This window comes from Triturus cristatus, chromosome 12, assembly GCF_964204655.1.
Source record: "Triturus cristatus chromosome 12, aTriCri1.1, whole genome shotgun sequence".
Classification (NCBI taxonomy): domain Eukaryota; kingdom Metazoa; phylum Chordata; class Amphibia; order Caudata; family Salamandridae; genus Triturus; species Triturus cristatus.
The window spans coordinates 799,454,373-799,472,350 of NC_140595.1; the positions used below are offsets into that span (position 1 = coordinate 799,454,373).

Here is a 17,978-nt window from a genome sequence, read left to right on the forward strand (position 1 = left end):
AGGACCTCTCAACAACAACCACAATTTACCTTCACCCTCATTTACAGAAACCACCTCTAAATATTGAAAATACTCTCTAACAATCTCAAACGACAGACTAAAACCAACCAAGCTAAAAACAGACACAGTCGAATGATGGCGGGCTATTTTCAGATGAAAGGACGCCCACTTAGGGAAAGTGATGTAAAGCCACGGAAATGGTAGTGACACCAATACGAACAACATAACCTAACATAACCAAAAAGGTGAAAATAAGGGAGGGGAATAAGGAGGCAGAGAGGTGTGCAAAAAGCAATGTGGGAAACATGCCACCACACCCCTCTACAAAAAATGATAATACAAAATTAAAAACTGAAAAGAGATACGAAGAAACAATGCAACAGACAGTGTCTGGAAGGGAGAAGTTGCCTCAGCTCAGCCATAAGCCCACAGCTAGCCCTGACAACGAATCTGTTTGTCAGCAAAGTCGTCCCGGTTTCAGCTGAGTTACCGACGTTTAGCCCGAGTAAAATGCATTTTGGAAGAAAGCAGAATTTAGGTACTCTGACAGTTTAGTCTCACTCTTGACATCTCTGCCACTAGACCACGGTAGTTTGGTTTTCAGATCACACGCCCGTTCACCAAGTTGTGGTACTCAGTCGAGTCCTAGGACGCTCATACCTTCCATCTGCAGCATTCATGCCAGGGCAGAGGCATGCACAAGAAACCATGAGGCAGTGCTTCATTTCAACCGGTGGTTTCCGGTGCTCGGCACCGGCATTTAATTGTACAGAACAGAGCTTATGACAATCTGACACAAGGTGGTGCTGTCTGGCTAATTTAGAGATGACCACAACAACAGTCAATTATTAATTTAATATACATAAAAAATGACATATTGCTTTGGGGGCCTGGAATAGTCTGGATTGTCACACCAGTAGAAGTGTGAGGGTTAGTAGTTGTGTTGGTGCAGTCACTGGCAGCACGGCAGGGGCAATGTGTGGTGCAAGCTGCAGTGATCTCCTGCGAGAGCTCTGGCACTTATGTTTTTTACAAAGTAAGCACTGCCATGAGGCAGGGAGGAAACAGGAGGAATCCTCCTCATATTTACGTCTTCCCTCAGACTACCAGCAACTCTAAATCAACTCTGTGATCCTCTATGTAGATTTGAATTACAGTCGTTTTCCCTATGTACCCTTTTTGTGTGATTATAGACACATTTATTGGGTGTTCCTCACTCCACTCACTCACTACAAGTGTGCACTCCACAAACTGAATAACCCCCATTATGAAGGGCCACCTCAACACAATACAACAAATGTGCAATCCCACCATGTGCATGGAAAGCAGGGGCATGGTTTATAGTGGATGGCTGGGTACCAGATCTTTGACATTATGAGCAATAATCTGGATTCCATGTGGTTGAGGTACTGAACAAGGCTGGAATCTGTGCCAAGCCGGCATCACAGAGAAGAACCATCTCCTACAACATAACAAAGATGACAGTCTTAAGACTCACCGCTCCAAAACTTGATATGACAGTAGAACTGCCCCCACCACATGTCAAAGATGGCGTCCTTAAGTACCACAGCACAGAACGGGACTTGGCGTAGGTGTACCTTTTGACGAATGTGCGACTAAAAAGGACCCCGTCTCCTCTGTGACCATGACGCTGGTATCCCCAAAACTATAGGGTTGCAAGGACAGATTATGTAGCTACAGGTAGGAAAATATGGTAGGACCCAAGTACAAATCCACCGTAAATCAACCGTACAAATTCTATTTAGAATTTGTTTAGGTTTTCCACGTAAGGATCCATATGCCCTAATGAATGCCCCAGACCTTTTAGGCTAGCAATAGTGGGCAGAAACATGTTGGCAATATCTTGGGTGTGAAGTCATTATACTCCAGTACCCAACCCTTTTCATTTTTAATCTTACCTAGAGTCCCACTAATAAAGGTAGACTTCCCCAGGGACTCTAAGGTATTTTTAAAATTTTCATCTAAATCCCCTGTTACATGGTGTTTAGTAAGATTTATGCAAGAACGCCCTCCTAATTAGTCAGTCTTCGAAGAAATTGAGTCCGCCCGGGTGGTACTGTCCTACCAGGGTTGGGAGAGGATTCCTATGATAAGGCATGACACTAATAAGTGTGTGAGGTTTCCTCTTCCATTAAGGATGATTTTTTTCGTAAAACATGAATCTAAGCTTGTAGTCCTGCAAAGTTTGCATTTGCACCAGAGTGTTACAGCAAACAAATGATGGACGAAATGCTGACAATGCAGACATTCTCCCCCAGTCAAAAGATCTGGGTTAAATCCATCGTTCTTTTGCCCACTACGCCACCCCAGTGTGGACCCAGCCATATGCAAATCAGTCTTGACCCTGTGCCCCATGGGAACAGTCAAGACCAAACTGCCAGGACAGGTCCTCCCTGGACCGGAAACAAGCATCCTGGGACCGGTTTCAGGATATGTCACCCTTCTTCAGCCAGGCTAGCTTGAATCTTGCACCAGAGCCAATAATCTTGGTACTCTGAGTACTTGTTTCTGTGTATCACTGTCACCGTACACCTACGTTGTGTTAATTGTCCTTAAGTAAGACTCACCTCTCTTTTACTTAAGGTGACAGAAAAACCTCCTCCTCCTACCAGTGCTTAATTTGTAAAAAAAAAAAAAAAAGTGCCAGGGACCCTAGCAGGAGGCCACTGCAGCTCGTACCACCATTACCCCTGCCAGAGCTGCCAATGACCGTACCAACACAACTACTGACCACCACACTCCTACAAGTGTGACAGTCTGACTATTCTAGTTCCCCAAAGCTATAAGAATAACTTGGGTGGCAGGTATTAGTCCTTTTTAATATATATTGAATTAGTAAACAACTTTTGTTGTGCTCCTCTCTGAATCAGACAAACAGTGCCACCATGTGGCAGACTCTTCATAAGTGCTAGTGTTGACAATTAAGTGCTGGTGGCGAGCACCGGAAACCACTGGCTCAAATTAGGCGCTGCCTATCACGTGTCAAAGATGGTGGCCTTCAGTGTAACTCACCTCTCTCAACCTGACAAGACAGAAGATCCTCCTCGTATCATAAGATGGACTTCTTAAGTGAAGCGCCCATTCTGTAATACTTAATGTGACTGAAGAAACTCCTCCAACCACCTGTCAAAGATGGAGGACATAAGCATGACTCACCACTCTCACTATGACATGACAGAAGAACCTCCTGCTATCACACATCAAAGATGGCGTCTTTAATCAACTCTCTGAAACATAATGAGACAGAAGAACCTCCTTGTATTACCTGTCAAAGATGGTGGACTTAAGTGTGACTCACCTCTCTCAATCTGGCATGACAGAAGAAACTTCTTGTATAATAAGGTGTCGTACTTAAGTGAAGCTCATCTCTTGTAAAACGAATGTGGAGCTCACCTCTTGTGACACAATACCCACCTTCAACCACCTGTCAAAGATGGAGGACATACCATGACTCACCTCTACTCACCTCTCTCAATCTGACTTGACAGAAGAACCCTATTGTATCACATATCAAAGAAGGTGTCCAAAAAGCACACCTCTCTAAAACTTAAGGGCATATGTAATCACTTATTTTGATGTTCTGGTGGCGTTAACTCCTTAACCTTATTTACAAGGCAGCGTTAAGTCACATTTTGTGGCTTAACGGCGCCTTGTAAATAATGCCCCTATTCATGCAGCACTTAGCATAAAAGGGGCGTGCAATGGGTGTTGCAGTGAGCATTCTGCCGCAACACCCTCTGTTTTTGACGCTGCCACATATTTACAATCTGTGGAGCAGCGCCAAAAATAAGCTCAGGAAATACCTGGTCTTAAACAGGCGATACGAGGAGAATTGTTTTATTTCTCTTCGTATATTGCCCTTTCCTTGTGTGCTGCATTGTGCAGCACACATGGATTGAGCAAATAGCCTGATAAGTTTGTTTATGTGCAAGAAGGTGTCCCTTCCTGTGCTGGAGCAGAGTTTTCTGTTGAAAATCTATTGGGTTTTTAAAAGCTCTGGTTTGTCTATTTGTCGATAATTAAAAATATTAATTCATAATTACTAATTATTTGTTTTGTGTAAATGTTCTGATTAACCAATACGTTCTAATAAGAGAAAACTATACGTGGGGATGCGTTTGTGTGCTTATTAATAATGTGCATGTTTATTAAATAAATGTTGCTGAGGGCTGTTTATTTTAAAGCACAAAACGGTTTTTAAATGTCGTGTACTAATGCTTTTCTTGTGTTGCAAAGGCTAGATAATTACATACACATAAGGGTATTAGTGGGGTTAACACTGTTTAATCACTATGCTGTGGTAACGTTGTTTTTGTCTCTTTTAATTAAGATGATACGTTTTGGCCTAGTAGAAAAATGGCTGCCGTTTAAAGCCTACATTCGAGTGATGAAATTTTGATGAGAAGGCCTTGCTGAACTTGGTCGAGAGTCATCTGACCACAGTCTTCGCCTGGTTTAGAAATTTTCTGTGAGGACAGCAGCTCTGGGCGAACATCCAAGTGCATCAGAGTGTCCTTGGAGGACAAGGGAGCCACAATGAACTTTGTGATCACAATGCTGGTTCCGAGGAAATGCGGATGTAAAAAGAAACATTTGCAAATCTGAGTCCTCTTCTTCCGTTTTTTTATTTTTGTGATTTTCTGAGCGGAGATTTTCCAAATGTAGCGATGCTACATCCTTTCCTTCTCGCTCTGCTCAGCGATTCAGCGGACGTTTTAAACATTTTATGTTGCCTTCTTTTGTTAGATTTATTATAAATATTGTTAGCCTAGAGAGGGTCTATGCCACTTCTTCCCAAACCTGCGTTGGTGAGGATCGATACTGTGAGGACGGCAACTTGAGAGACTTCTAACGAGAGACCTGTCCTGACCCATTTTGACATTTAGCTAGAATAGGTAATTATGAGAATAATGATTTACTTTGAATTGATTTTCCATTTGAACTAATTTTTAAGATAAAGTATCATAATTTTAAAATACAGTGTTGGTGGTTATTTCTTGTCAATCATTGAGTACTCTATTTTGATTATTGTTGTTTAGATTGTTGTTTAAATCATGACTCAAGACAGTACCAATTAGGTCTTATCGACCTTGATGCAGATGCAGGGTGTTTAGAAGGGTTTTCTTTCTACAGGTTTAGTGGTAATAGAGTAATTGAGTGTATGTTAGTGAAATGGGCCCAAGTGTATGGTGAGTGTATGTGCGTGTAACTGTGAATTTACTCTATCCGTGGAAGTAAGGAGGATTTGTATACCCTGATCTGGATCAATTTCCTGGTAGCAGAATTTGATGGTTATGGAGATTGTCTTGATTTGATTAGATTGCTTGTACATTAGCTTTTGATTTATTGATTATTGATTGATGTTGGTATATGTACTAATATTATATGTTGGAGTCGTCATGTTGAGTTTTATGTAGTGCTTCTGGAACTTGGGAGCTAGTAGCAGTTCCGTAGAAGGGCAGAGGGAAGTATATACTGCTCTCGGGAAAGACGGGATTGTTGGTCCTGTATGTATGCAGGAAAAACGTGTGACAATTGAAGTTGCGCGTCACATTGTCTGGGTTCGGAATCAGTGACATTAGTGTGTTACTACTAGATATATTTCTGGTATATAAGGAGTGCGTATGGTAGCGAAGGTTATCTGTGAAACTCTGGTTTTAAGTCCCAGGGATCCGTAAGGTTCACCGTTAAAGCTTATCGCGGGAGAAGTAATAGGTATTCTCTAAGCTTGTTTGAAGGACTGGGCAGAGGTAAGCTGCTTGGTTAACGTGTGTTATAATTCTGTAGTAGGGCAGATTGTTCGCTGTTCTCGGGAAAGCAGGATTCTGTGTGTATGTACTAAATTTTCTTGTATGATTGTGCGTGAATGTATAAGTATTTAGTTGATTGTAAGACTCTTTTGGACAAGTCCTAGAGGAAACAGTTAATGAATGCATGATAGAAGGGCAGAGTAGAGGATGTGCTACTGTGTCAACGAAAGTATTAATTCCGTACTGAAACAGAAGTGAGTGAAAGACGGGATTCTTGTGAAATAGATTTTCTTTACTATTCTATGGTTAGCGAAGCAGACAATGGAGATGTTTATATGTTGTAACTAATAGATTTTGTAGAATTTGACACGACGTCTACTGAGAAGGTTTTGTAAAGGAGGGGTAGACGAGTGACAGGAGACAAGAGAGACTGCAGCGACTGCTGACGTTATACAGACCGCGCTCTGATTGGATAGTGGATCAGTACAGTGCTCGCGCTAGGATTGGTGCATTGGTGTGAGCCGCTCAAGGATTGGAAAGAGTCACTCTGTATTCTAGTGACGTAGACGCTCCAGGATTGGTGCGTTAGTGTGAGTCGTGCTGTTATTGGACAAAACATCGTATTAGTTAGTTGTAATACGGAAGGGATTAGAAGGCTTTGGTAAACGTTAAAATGTATTACCAAGAAGAGAAAAAGAAAAAAACCTTGTTCGGAAAAATCAAAAAGTGGTTTGACAAGGATAAAGATGTTAAAACAAGAGAGGGTGAATTGTTACCTCCATCGAAAACGCCTGCATCCTTCATGGCTGCGAAATATGGGTATCATACCTGTATATGGTTGGAGAATTGGGTTAGGTATACTAAAGAAGATGGTGTCTTAGCATTCCCGGAACATGGTTCATTTAATCTGGCCGTGTTGAAAAATTTACGGGAAAAGATGTTGTGTCTTGACCCAAGACCAAGGCCGACACAGTTTGAGGCTCTAGTGGAATGGGAAGAGGAAGTACATGAGCGAGAAAAGCAGAGATGGCGGGATGCTAGTATGTCAGAGGGATTATATCCTATGAGAACAGTTGAGGAGAGGGTTCCTGAGGCAGAAGTGAAAAGATATGGAGTTAATGAGTATGAGGATGAGGTCTTGAATGACATGATTTACAAGAGACCACCTCCATATAGACCAGAACCAGAAGAGAGCACACCAGTTGTTTCTCCGATAAGAGATACATTGCGTATCATTGAGACAGAAATTGTGACACCTGAGTTAAGAAGTGGAAATCCTTTCAGGGAAAAGGAGAGAGAGAAAAGATGTGGTGACGAGAATATGAGAGAATTAGCCAGAACTACATCGGAGCTGACTGAAAAGATTAGAGAGTTGACAAAGAATCTGGAAGCTGTTACGGTGCCTGTAACAATAGGTCCGGTTATGCCTGTTTTTGATAAGCAGAGGATAGGTGAAAATGGTTTGGTGATTCCATATGTTGGGAATAAAATAACAAGTTTGGCTGGTCCCTCAGGAGATTCAGGGAAAAGGACAGAAAATGATGATTTGAGACAATCCAGACATGACACATGTAGTGAAGGATTAGAGGTACAGTCTAATTCGAGATTGGATGCTAGTGAAGCTAGTTGTTCAGGGATGCCGATTTTAGAACTGCAGAAGAAAGTGGTTCCAGTGAGAAAATCTACTGAAATAACAGCTGAGGATTTGAATGAATGGATGAAAGTTCTTCAAAAAAGGGATAAAGATTCACAGGCAATTGATGTGGCTAGGTTACGTGTAGAATTAGAGGAGCTTGTTGCAGGGACAGTTCCTACAGAAATTCTCAAAAATCATCATGATGGTGAGTTGTTGTTTATGTGTAAGAATATCACTTGGAGAGCTAGAAATACACATGACAGGTTGAGAGCAGTAGCGAATGAACAGGGAGTTGACATTGATAAGGTGAAAGCTTTGCAGAAGTCTTACAGGATGGATTTCACGGATAAAGACATTGAAAATCTGAATGGAGCTGGTAGAACAGGACAGATTAAGGAAATGGTCGCATTGTTGCGAAGATGGGGTGATGTAGAAAAGTGGAAGGATAGGTGGTACAAGAAAAGGGAAGAATCAGGAGACAGGACTTATTCAGCATTTCCTGTGAGAGAAAAAGAGAAAACAGTGGATACTTATCCTATGAGAGAAATACCTGGAGGAGGATATGTACATGTTCCATGGACCAGACAGGATATTTTATCATTTACGAATGATTTCCCTCGACTGAGAGAAAAGCCCGTCGAGTCGTACAGGCAGGTAGACAGGTTTGTGAAATTGTCAAAAGTGCTGTGGATTGACCTGAATAGTCTGTTTGATATAATTGTTCCAGCAGACTTGTGGACTGAGTGTAAAATAGTTGTGAGTTGGCCTACTGAGGAATATCCAAGAGATCAGAGAACAGGAGCACCAGATCCAGAGGTAATGAGAAAATATGATCAGGTGATGGTATACCTGAAAAGTAAAGTACCTCCAAAAGAAACAGACTGGGTTAAGATAGATCGACCACATCAGGAAGCAAAAGAATCAGTTCATGCTTTTTATGAGAGGCTGATACTGGCTTTTAAACAATTCAGTGGAGATGAACACCTGGGTGACAAAGATTTGAGTCATTTTGTATACAGATTTGTATATGGCCTGAGACCTGAGATTAGTGAGAGAATTCGTGAGCATACAGTGGATTGGCAGAGTAAGAAAATAGATGAGATTTTGAGACATGCAAAATACTTCAGTGATGAAATTGAAGCAAAACAGAGAAAGCTGAAAGAAAAAGCAATGTGGGCACAAGTAAAAGTTGCGGAAAGACAAGAAGCACAGTTGGTGGAACAGGCGAATAATACAGGAAACAATTCAGGGAATAGACCCAGGTATGCAGGGAAAGGAAAGGGAAATCTTGAGGAAGCAAAAAAGAAGTTCCCGTGTCACAACTGTGGCCAACTGGGACATTGGAGATCTGAATGTACAAATCCACCATTAGTGAATAATGAGGGTAAACCCTTAAATCAACAGGTGCAGAACGAAGGGAATAATCGACAGCAGCAACAACCTTCTGTTGTGAGACAGCAGAGTCAAGAGCCAAAACCGCCCTTGCCGCAGAATAGAGGGTCACAAAAGTACAATCAGGATTCAGGATTCTACAATGATGAGCAGGTAAACAAACAAAGACGTTCTAACCAGGTACAACAGTACTTGTTAAAGAATGAAGGGAGTGAGTCTGAGGGTGATTATTGACGGTGCCGAAGAGAGGAGGAAGAGTGCATACTTGGTGCAACTCTAGAAATAGACCAGGCAGGACCATTTGTGGATGGGAAAATAAATGAAGAAAGTGTTACTTTTTTAGTAGACACAGGTGCGACAAGATCAACTGTCAGGTCAGCAGATATTAGAAATCTTCCTCTCTCGGATGAAGCAATCCAAGTAGTTGGTGTAGCAAATACACAAATCAGGACACGTCTTACTGAACCAGTAAGAGTACAAATAGGGAAATTTTCAGACATGCACAGATTTATTGTCTGTGACACTAGTCCAGTGAACTTGTTAGGCAGGGATCTGCTTTGTAAGATGAACTGTACAATTTTTTGTACACCGGATGGAATAGCTTTTGAAACACCAGATGAGGATGTTTTGTACCGAATGACTCTAGGAAATAGAGAGAGTGAAATAGTTGGTGCATATGCTGTGTTTGATCCGGAAGATTTGCCACACGAGTTGAGAGACACAGTAAAAAGAACAGTTTGGGATTTTACTGGAGAGGATGTGGGATTGATGAATAATGTAGATCCAGTGAAAATTTCAGTGAAAGAGGGAATTACTTATCCTAACATTCCTCAGTACAAAATGACACCAGAAATAATTGAGGGAATAACTCCTATTATTGAGAAAATGATTCAGCAAGGAGTTTTGAGAGAACTACTGAGTAGTCCGTGTAATTCGCCGATAATGGGGCTAAAGAAGCCTAATGGGAAATTCAGGATTGTACAGGATTTGAGAAAAGTTAACAAAATTGGGGTGGCATGTTGTCCCATTTTGCCAAATCCGTCAGTGATTTTGTATCAGATTCCACATGATGCTGAGTGGTATACAGTGATTGATTTGTGTCATGCTTTCTTTTCAATTCCATTGCATCATGACAGCCAACCGATTTTTGCATTTAGGTTTGGCCAGCGTATTTTAGCATGGTGTCGTAACCCACAGGGGTATACAGAGAGTCCTTCGATATTCAATCAGTTATTGAAAAAGTCATTGGAGAGTTTGATCATGCCTGAAAACTCAGTACTAGTGCAGTATATTGATGACCTACTTGTGGCATCAAAGACACGTGAAGCTTGTGAAGTAGATACCATAGCTTTACTAAATCATCTGGCAGATGGAGGGTTAAAGGTATCTCCAGCCAAATTGCAATTTTGCAAGAAAGAGGTGCATTATCTTGGACACAATATTGAAAAAGGTCTGAGAAAGGTGACTGATGACAGGATCAAAATCATCAGAGAAATGAAGGCCCCAAAGACCCAGAGGGAAGTTAGAATGTTCCTGGGTATGGTGGGTTATTGTCGTCAGTGGATAATCAATTTTTCCCTGATAGCAAAGCCACTGATTAAGCTGACAAAAAGTGAGATGACAGACCCATTGGAACTAGATGGAGAACAAATGGCAGCATTTGAGGAGCTGAAGAGCAGAATGTGTGAAGCACCTGCTTTGGGTATGCCAGACTACGAAAAAGAGTTTGAGTTGTACTGCAGTGAGAGAAATGGTTGTGCACTTTCAGTGTTAATCCAGAAACATGGACTACTGAGAAGGCCTATTGCGTACTTCTCATCGACACTTGACCCTGTAGCTGTGGGTTTACCAGGTTGTCTGAAATCTGTGGCTGCAACATGCAGAAGTCTGGAACAGAGTGAGGGAATCATAATGGGACATCCTGTAAGGGTATTCGTACCTCATAATGTGGCAATTCTTTTGACAAGAAGCAGAACTCAGTACATGTCACATAGTCGGCTGACTAAATATGAGAAAGTCATTTTGGGAGCATCAAATGTGACTCTTGAGAGATGTGTGAATGTGAATCCAGCGACATTGTTGCCAGATATTGAAAATGTGGGTGTGAAGACAGAAGATGATCACGATTGTTTAGATGTGCTGGATTACTGTACAAAACCGAGACCAGACATAAGGGATCTTCCCTTGCTTGAGAGTGATCATGTGCTGTTTGTGGATGGATCATGTCTAAGGAATGATGAGGGTGTGCTGAGTGCGGCATATGCAGTGTGCAAGGTTTCAGAAGTAATGGAAGCATCATCATTGAAAGGAGTGAAATCTGCACAAGTTGCTGAATTGGTGGCATTGACAAAAGCTTGTGAAATTGGGAAAGATTTGAGAGTGACTGTGATGACTGATAGTCAGTATGGATTTGGAGTTGTGCATGATTTTGGCCAGCTTTGGCTGCAGAGAGGTTTCTTGACGTCGAGTGGGACTCCAATAAAGAATGCTGAAGTGATTGGGAAATTACTTGAGGCGATACAGCTGCCTAAAGAATTAGCAGTTGTGAAATGTGCTGCTCATGGACAAGGAGATGATTTTGTAACTGTTGGAAATAGATATGCAAATGACATTGCTCAGTATTGTGCGAAAAATAACCAATCGATTAATCGGGAACGAGAAGGGGAAATGTCTTTTTGTTCTGTGATGTTTACTAATATCCTAGAAACGTGGGATGAAGTGAAACAGTTGCAGGATGAGGCAGGAAAGGAAGAAAAGAAGGACTGGATCAAGGCAGGTTGTGCCCCAAGAGAAACAGACCATGTTTGGGTCAATAGAGATGGCAGACCAGTCATGCCTAATTCCATGTTGTCGACAATGGCAAGGATGTATCATGGCCAGGGACATTTGGGAAGGGATGCGATGATCAGGTCTTTTAAACAGACTTGGTACAATGCAAAGTTTAGGACAATTGCAGAAAGCATCTGTCAAAGATGTTTGATTTGCCAGCAATTTAACACTGGGAAAAAGACAGTGGTGAGTCTGGGAACGATAGGCAGAGAAGGTGGTCCTTTCACGAGAATGCAGATTGATTTCATTGAAATGCCCCAAGTGAACAGACTAAGGTATGTTCTAGTGGTAGTCTGTTTGTTTTCAAGATGGGTGGAGGCCTATCCGACTAGGAGAAATGATGGAATAACAGTGGCAAAGTTACTGTTAAGAGAGCTGATTCCTAGGTACGGGTTTCCAGTGACGATTGAGTCTGATAGAGGTGGACACTTCTATAATGAGCTCATGAGTTTGATTTGTGAAGCATTGGGCATACAGCAAAAGCTACATTGTGCTTACAGGCCAGAGGCTTCTGGTGTGGTTGAGCAGATGAACGGCACAATCAAGAACAGGATTGGTAAGATGTGTTTAGCCACTGGAATGAAATGGCCTGATGTCTTGCCTCTAGTGCTAATGACTATTAGATCTACTCCAGATAGAACTACTGGTTTAAGTCCACACGAAATCTTAATGGGACGTGCAATGCGTCATGCATTTGTACCTGTCAATAAGTTGATGACAATAACTGATGACATGATTTTGGATTACTGTAAAGGCCTGGCTGACGCAGTTCATTCTGTGTTTCACCAGGTTGGAGAAGAAGCTACCACACTTGAGAAGAAACAAGCTCATGATCTGAGTCCAGGGGACTGGGTGAGGATTAAAGTGCACAGAAGAAGAAATTGCTTGGTTCCAAGGTGGGGAAGGCCGAGACAAGTCATTCTGACTACGACAACTGCAGTGAAGTGTGCTGGTGTGAAAAACTGGGTACATGCGAGTCATACTCTGAGAGTTCCAAACCCAAAAGAAGGGACTGGTAAGGAGTATTTTGAAGAGTCAGATTCCAGTGATGATGAAGACGAAGAACAAGTGAGAAAGAATCAGAGTTCAGAAAAAGAAGCAGAAAAGGCTTCAAGAGAACCATTGAGAGTCTCAGAAGGGAGATCAGATTCTGTAAGAGAGCCTGAAGTTCCAAAAAGCAGAGGAGGAAAAAGAAGAGAAAAGAGCAATTCCACAGAGATTACTCCTGAATCAGAAGAGGAGATTGAGATTGAAGAACCACTTGAAATTACACCTGAAGAAGTAGGGTCAGAAGAAGATAGAGAGGGACAGATTGCGGAAGACCCCCGAGGAGGTGTAGGGAACATTCTTGACAAGCTAGGTGAAGGGACAAGTAGACAGCAAGAAGATTGCGTGTCGGAGACCCGAGGAGGGACAGAAATAGGGAAGTCTCAAATAGTGGTGAAAAAGACTGTGGAGCGAAAGAAAACTGCTGAAGAACAAGAGGCATTTGAAACAGAATCAGATGAAAGTGAAAATGAGAAATCAGAAGGTCGAGTTCTGAGAAAGAGAACTTGGATTGGAGAAAGAAATAATAAAGAAATAAGGCCGAAAAAGGCTATAAGAGGAGATCTTTGGCCTAACAACAGAATAAAGAAGCTGAGATACAGACTGATAAGAGCAAATACCTCGAAAGCTGAACAAGTGAATGAGGTATCGAGTCAGAATCCAGCAAAAGGTGAAAAGCGAAAAGAGTCAAAAGAACCAGAGGAGATCAAGAGGATAAGAAAACCTAACCAGAAGTATAGGTCGCCGGAATGGACGTACGTGGCACTGTCTGAAGGTGAAGAGGCAGAAAGTCAGGGAAATCCAGAGGAGGCCATACGTGAAGTGGTTGAGGAAGGTACAGGTGAAATCCTGAAAGTAATCTTGACTGACATTGGAGAAAAGTCGGATACTGAGGATGATGTTGGAGATCTAATACAATTTGATGTCGAAGAAGTTGAAGTGAAGAATGACAAGTATCCAAATTGAGTGAACAGAAGAATTCACTTGGATTGAGTGAACAGAAGAATTCACTTGGAGAAAAGTGAAAAGAAGAAAGTCTGAAAATTAATTGTTTGAAAAATCCAGAGTTCAAGAAATTTCAGTAGTGGAGTAGTATAGGCTAAGTCAAAAGACAAGGTCAAAGTAGTAAAATGGCTAACATAGAGAATAATCAAAGTAGATGTGCCTTTTTGAAAAGATGGTGTAGAATGTGCTGTTGCTGTACTGCATTATTAATGCTGTTATGGGGTGTATTAGCTTTATTAGTTACTTTTAGAGTTACAATAGGTACATTTGAGATGCATACAGAGAATGTGACAAATGCAGAGAAGAGCTCACAAAAAGTAGTTCCAACTAGAGTTAGTAATACTTACATACATAAAGATAGGTCAATTAATGATTTTTCTAGTAATGTTTTTTCGAAATTGTTATATGAATATGTGAAGACAATGGAAGTTAGGGATTGCTACGTATGTATGCAGTTACCTGCATCCGTTTCAGAGGGTGTTACTTATCACCATTTACCAGCTACGTATGGAATTTCATGTAGTGTATTAAGTAGTGTTTTTTATTTGTTAGGGAAAATAGATTATGAGATGTCTAACAAAGATAGTATTTTTGGGCACTTGCCTATGAACAAAAAGTTGAATCCAGCTAAAGAAGCTAACATTTTTGGTGAGATTTTTATTGAAAAAGAAGAATTAACATTAGATTACATTTTTAAGAATAATTTAACTTGCAGTCTGAAAGAAGAGGAAAAAGCTTTCCTAAACATGGTAGAGGAAAGAAGAATGAGCATGCATGAGAAAGCAGGGAAATACAAAGTGAGTGAGACAATTTGGGACATTGAGATGGGAAAAGAATTGAGAAATGGAGCTAGTCCAACTTTAGCTTTAGATGCACCACAGAAGGGTAAGCTGTGCATTACAAGAAGGAAATCCCAATATGATACATATTTTGTTGGGACTAGTGAATGTCATGATACATACTTCATTGCAACAGGATGGGGTTTCAGAGGTGGAGAAGATCCAGTTTTCCCAGGAGTGTATTATGTTTGTGGGAACAAGGCTTATTACAAGTTGCCTGACCATTGGTATGGCACGTGTTATGTGGGCCTGGTCTTTCCAAAGATTTTTCATATAGATAGAATAGAAGATGTAGAACATATTAATTTACTAACACGTTTTAAGAGAGAAACTTGGTCAGAAATAGTGGGTGACATTTTTGGAGCTTTAATTCCAGCAGTGGGAATTTCTTTGAATGCTTATGGAATTCGGAAACTGTCAACAGTGGTTGATCGCTTATCGACAAATACCGCTGGAGGGTTTCTTTTGGTGAATACGGAATTGATTGCCGTACGTGCCATGTCTATGCAAAATCGACTTGCCCTTGATATTCTATTAGCTAAGGAGGGTGGAGTTTGTGGAATGCTGAAAGTTCAACATTGTTGCACTTACATTCCTGACGAAAGCAAAGACCTGAAGGTCTATATCAAAAATATTACTGATTTGCATGAAGAATTAGTACCACTAGAAGCTGAAAGTATTTGGACTAAAATAGCTAATAAAATAGTTGCTGTTAAGAATTTTATTGCAAAAATAGGTAGTACTATTATAGGTAAGATATTGTTTCCTTTGACTTGTATAATTGTTGCTTTATTGATACTAAGATTGGTGTGTGTGTGTTGTAAAAACAGGGGAGGGAAAAAGAAATTAATTAAAAGAAATAATGAAAAGAGAAATAAAAGGTTGAAAAGAGAACCACAAGAAATAGAATTAGAAGAATTGAGGGAGAGTGTTTATTTGGAAACAAAGAGGGATGATGAAAGGGAGTCTGGTGTCTAGTGTTGTGTAAAAGAAAAAGACATTTCCAGTTTCTCCTAAAAATTGGGATTAAATTCTACTAAATTTTTTTTTGGGTTGTTTATTTGGTGATAAAATCACCAAAGGGGGGATTGCTGGAGCAGAGTTTTCTGTTGAAAATCTATTGGGTTTTTACAAGCTCTGGTTTGTCTATTTGTCGATAATTAAAAATATTAATTCATAATTACTAATTATTTGTTTTGTGTAAATGTTCTGATTAACCAATACGTTCTAATAAGAGAAAACTATACGTGGGGATGCGTTTGTGTGCTTATTAATAATGTGCATGTTTATTAAATAAATGTTGCTGAGTGCTGTTTATTTTAAAGCACAAAACCGTTTTTAAATGTTGTGTACTAATGCTTTTCTTGTGTTGCAAAGGCTAGATAATTACATACACATAAGGGTATTAGTGGGGTTAACACTGTTTAATCACTATGCTGTGGTAACGTTGTTTTTGTCTCTTTTAATTAAGATGATACGTTTTGGCCTAGTAGAAAAATGGCTGTCGTTTAAAGCCTACATTCGAGTGATGAAATTTTGATGAGAAGGCCTTGCTGAACTTGGTCGAGAGTCATTTGACCACAGTCTTCGCCTGGTTTAGAAATTTTCCGTGAGGACAGCAGCTCTGGGCGAACATCCAAGTGCATCAGAGTGTCCTTGGAGGACAAGGGAGCCACAATGAACTTTGTGATCACAATGCTGGTTCCGAGGAAATGCGGATGTAAAAAGAAACATTTGCAAATCTGAGTCCTCTTCTTCCGTTTTTTTATTTTTGTGATTTTCTGAGCGGAGATTTTCCAAATGTAGCAATGCTACATCCTTTCCTTCTCGCTCTGCTCAGCGGTTCAGCGGACGTTTTAAACATTTTATGTTGCCTTCTTTTGTTAGATTTATTATAAATATTGTTAGCCTAGAGAGGGTCTATGCCACTTCTTCCCAAACCTGCGTTGGTGAGGATCGATACTGTGAGGACGGCGACTTGAGAGACTTCTAACGAGAGACCTGTCCTGACCCATTTTGACATTTAGCTAGAATAGGTAATTATGAGAATAATGATTTACTTTGAATTGATTTTCCATTTGAACTAATCATAATTTTAAAATACAGTGTTGGTGGTTATTTCTTGTCAATCATTGAGTACTCTATTTTGATTATTGTTGTTTAGATTGTTGTTTAAATCATGACTCAAGACAGTACCAATTAGGTCTTATCGACCTTGATGCAGATGCAGGGTGTTTAGAAGGGTTTTCTTTCTACAGGTTTAGTGGTAATAGAGTAATTGAGTGTATGTTAGTGAAATGGGCCCAAGTGTATGGTGAGTGTATGTGCATGTAACTGTGAATTTACTCTATCCGTGGAAGTAAGGAGGATTTGTATACCCTGATCTGGATCACCTGCACTTAAACAATCACCCCTGCAGCTCAGGCTCCCTAGCGAAATGGCGCTAGGGTGCCTTCACTGGCGCTAGGCAGCTTTTATAGTACCAGCACTAGGGAAAATGCAGTGGTGCATATTTTTGCAAGTACAGCGCATCCCTGCATTTTAAAATTGTCAGAGTGCGGCGTTACCAATTTTGGAGTAACACCGAGCTCTGCCAGTTTATTGTAAATATGCCCCTTAATGTGACAGAAGCGCCTCTTCATATTGCTGTGAACCTTCTTGTATCATAAGGTGGTGTCCTTAAATGAAACTCATCTCTTGTGAAGCTTAACGTGACACCACGCGGCAAAGATGGAAGGCATAAGCGTAACTCACCTCTTTCAAACCGACCTGACAAAGGCCTCCTTGAATAGTGTATCAAAGATGGCGCCCTCCAGTGGGACTCACATCTCTGATAGTTAATGTTGCGGATGAACCTCCTCCTCCTACAGGTCATAGGTGGCGGCATCCCGGGAGACTCACCTCTCTGGAACTTGGAAATGATGACGTCCAGGCTGAAGCTGATGGTGGCCATGCAGATGCCCAGGAGAAAGAGGAAGATCCAATCTTCGCCAAACTTCACGACTTGCTTCCGGATGGATAGGCCCACAGCTGGAAAGGGAATGCATCTTAGTAAAGTCGAGGCAGGAAATAATGCACTACCTTCTCTATACAGGGGTCGCTACAATGCTTGTCTTACAAGTTACAGCTCATCAGGACAGCACCTTCTCTATACAGGGGTCACTACAGTGCTTGTCTTACAAGTTACAGCTCATCAGGACAGCACCTTCTCTATACAGGGGTCTCTACAGTGCTTGTCTTACAAGTTACAGCTCATCAGGACAGAACCTTCTCTATACAGGGGTCACTACAGTGCTTGTTTTACAAGTTACAGCTCATCAGGACAGCACCTTCTCTATACGGGGGTCACTACAGTGCGTGTCTTACATGTTACAGCTCGTCAGGACAGTACCTTCTCTATACAGGGGTCACTACAGTGCTTGTCTTACAAGTTACAGCTCAGCAGGACAGCACCTTCTC

The 17,978-nt window shown here is 41.1% G+C and overlaps 1 protein-coding gene across 2 annotated transcripts in view; it reads right to left on the minus strand.

Annotated features, from left to right (window-relative positions):
• LOC146782882 (chloride channel protein ClC-Kb-like) overlaps positions 1-17,978 on the minus strand; it is a 260,608-nt gene that overhangs the window by 199,769 nt on the left and 42,861 nt on the right. For both annotated transcript variants that reach the window (XM_085637370.1, XM_085637369.1), the window contains exon 2: positions 17,421-17,549. In XM_085637370.1, the coding sequence (XP_085493496.1) occupies positions 17,421-17,549 (129 nt within the window). The remainder of the gene's footprint in view (positions 1-17,420; positions 17,550-17,978) is intronic.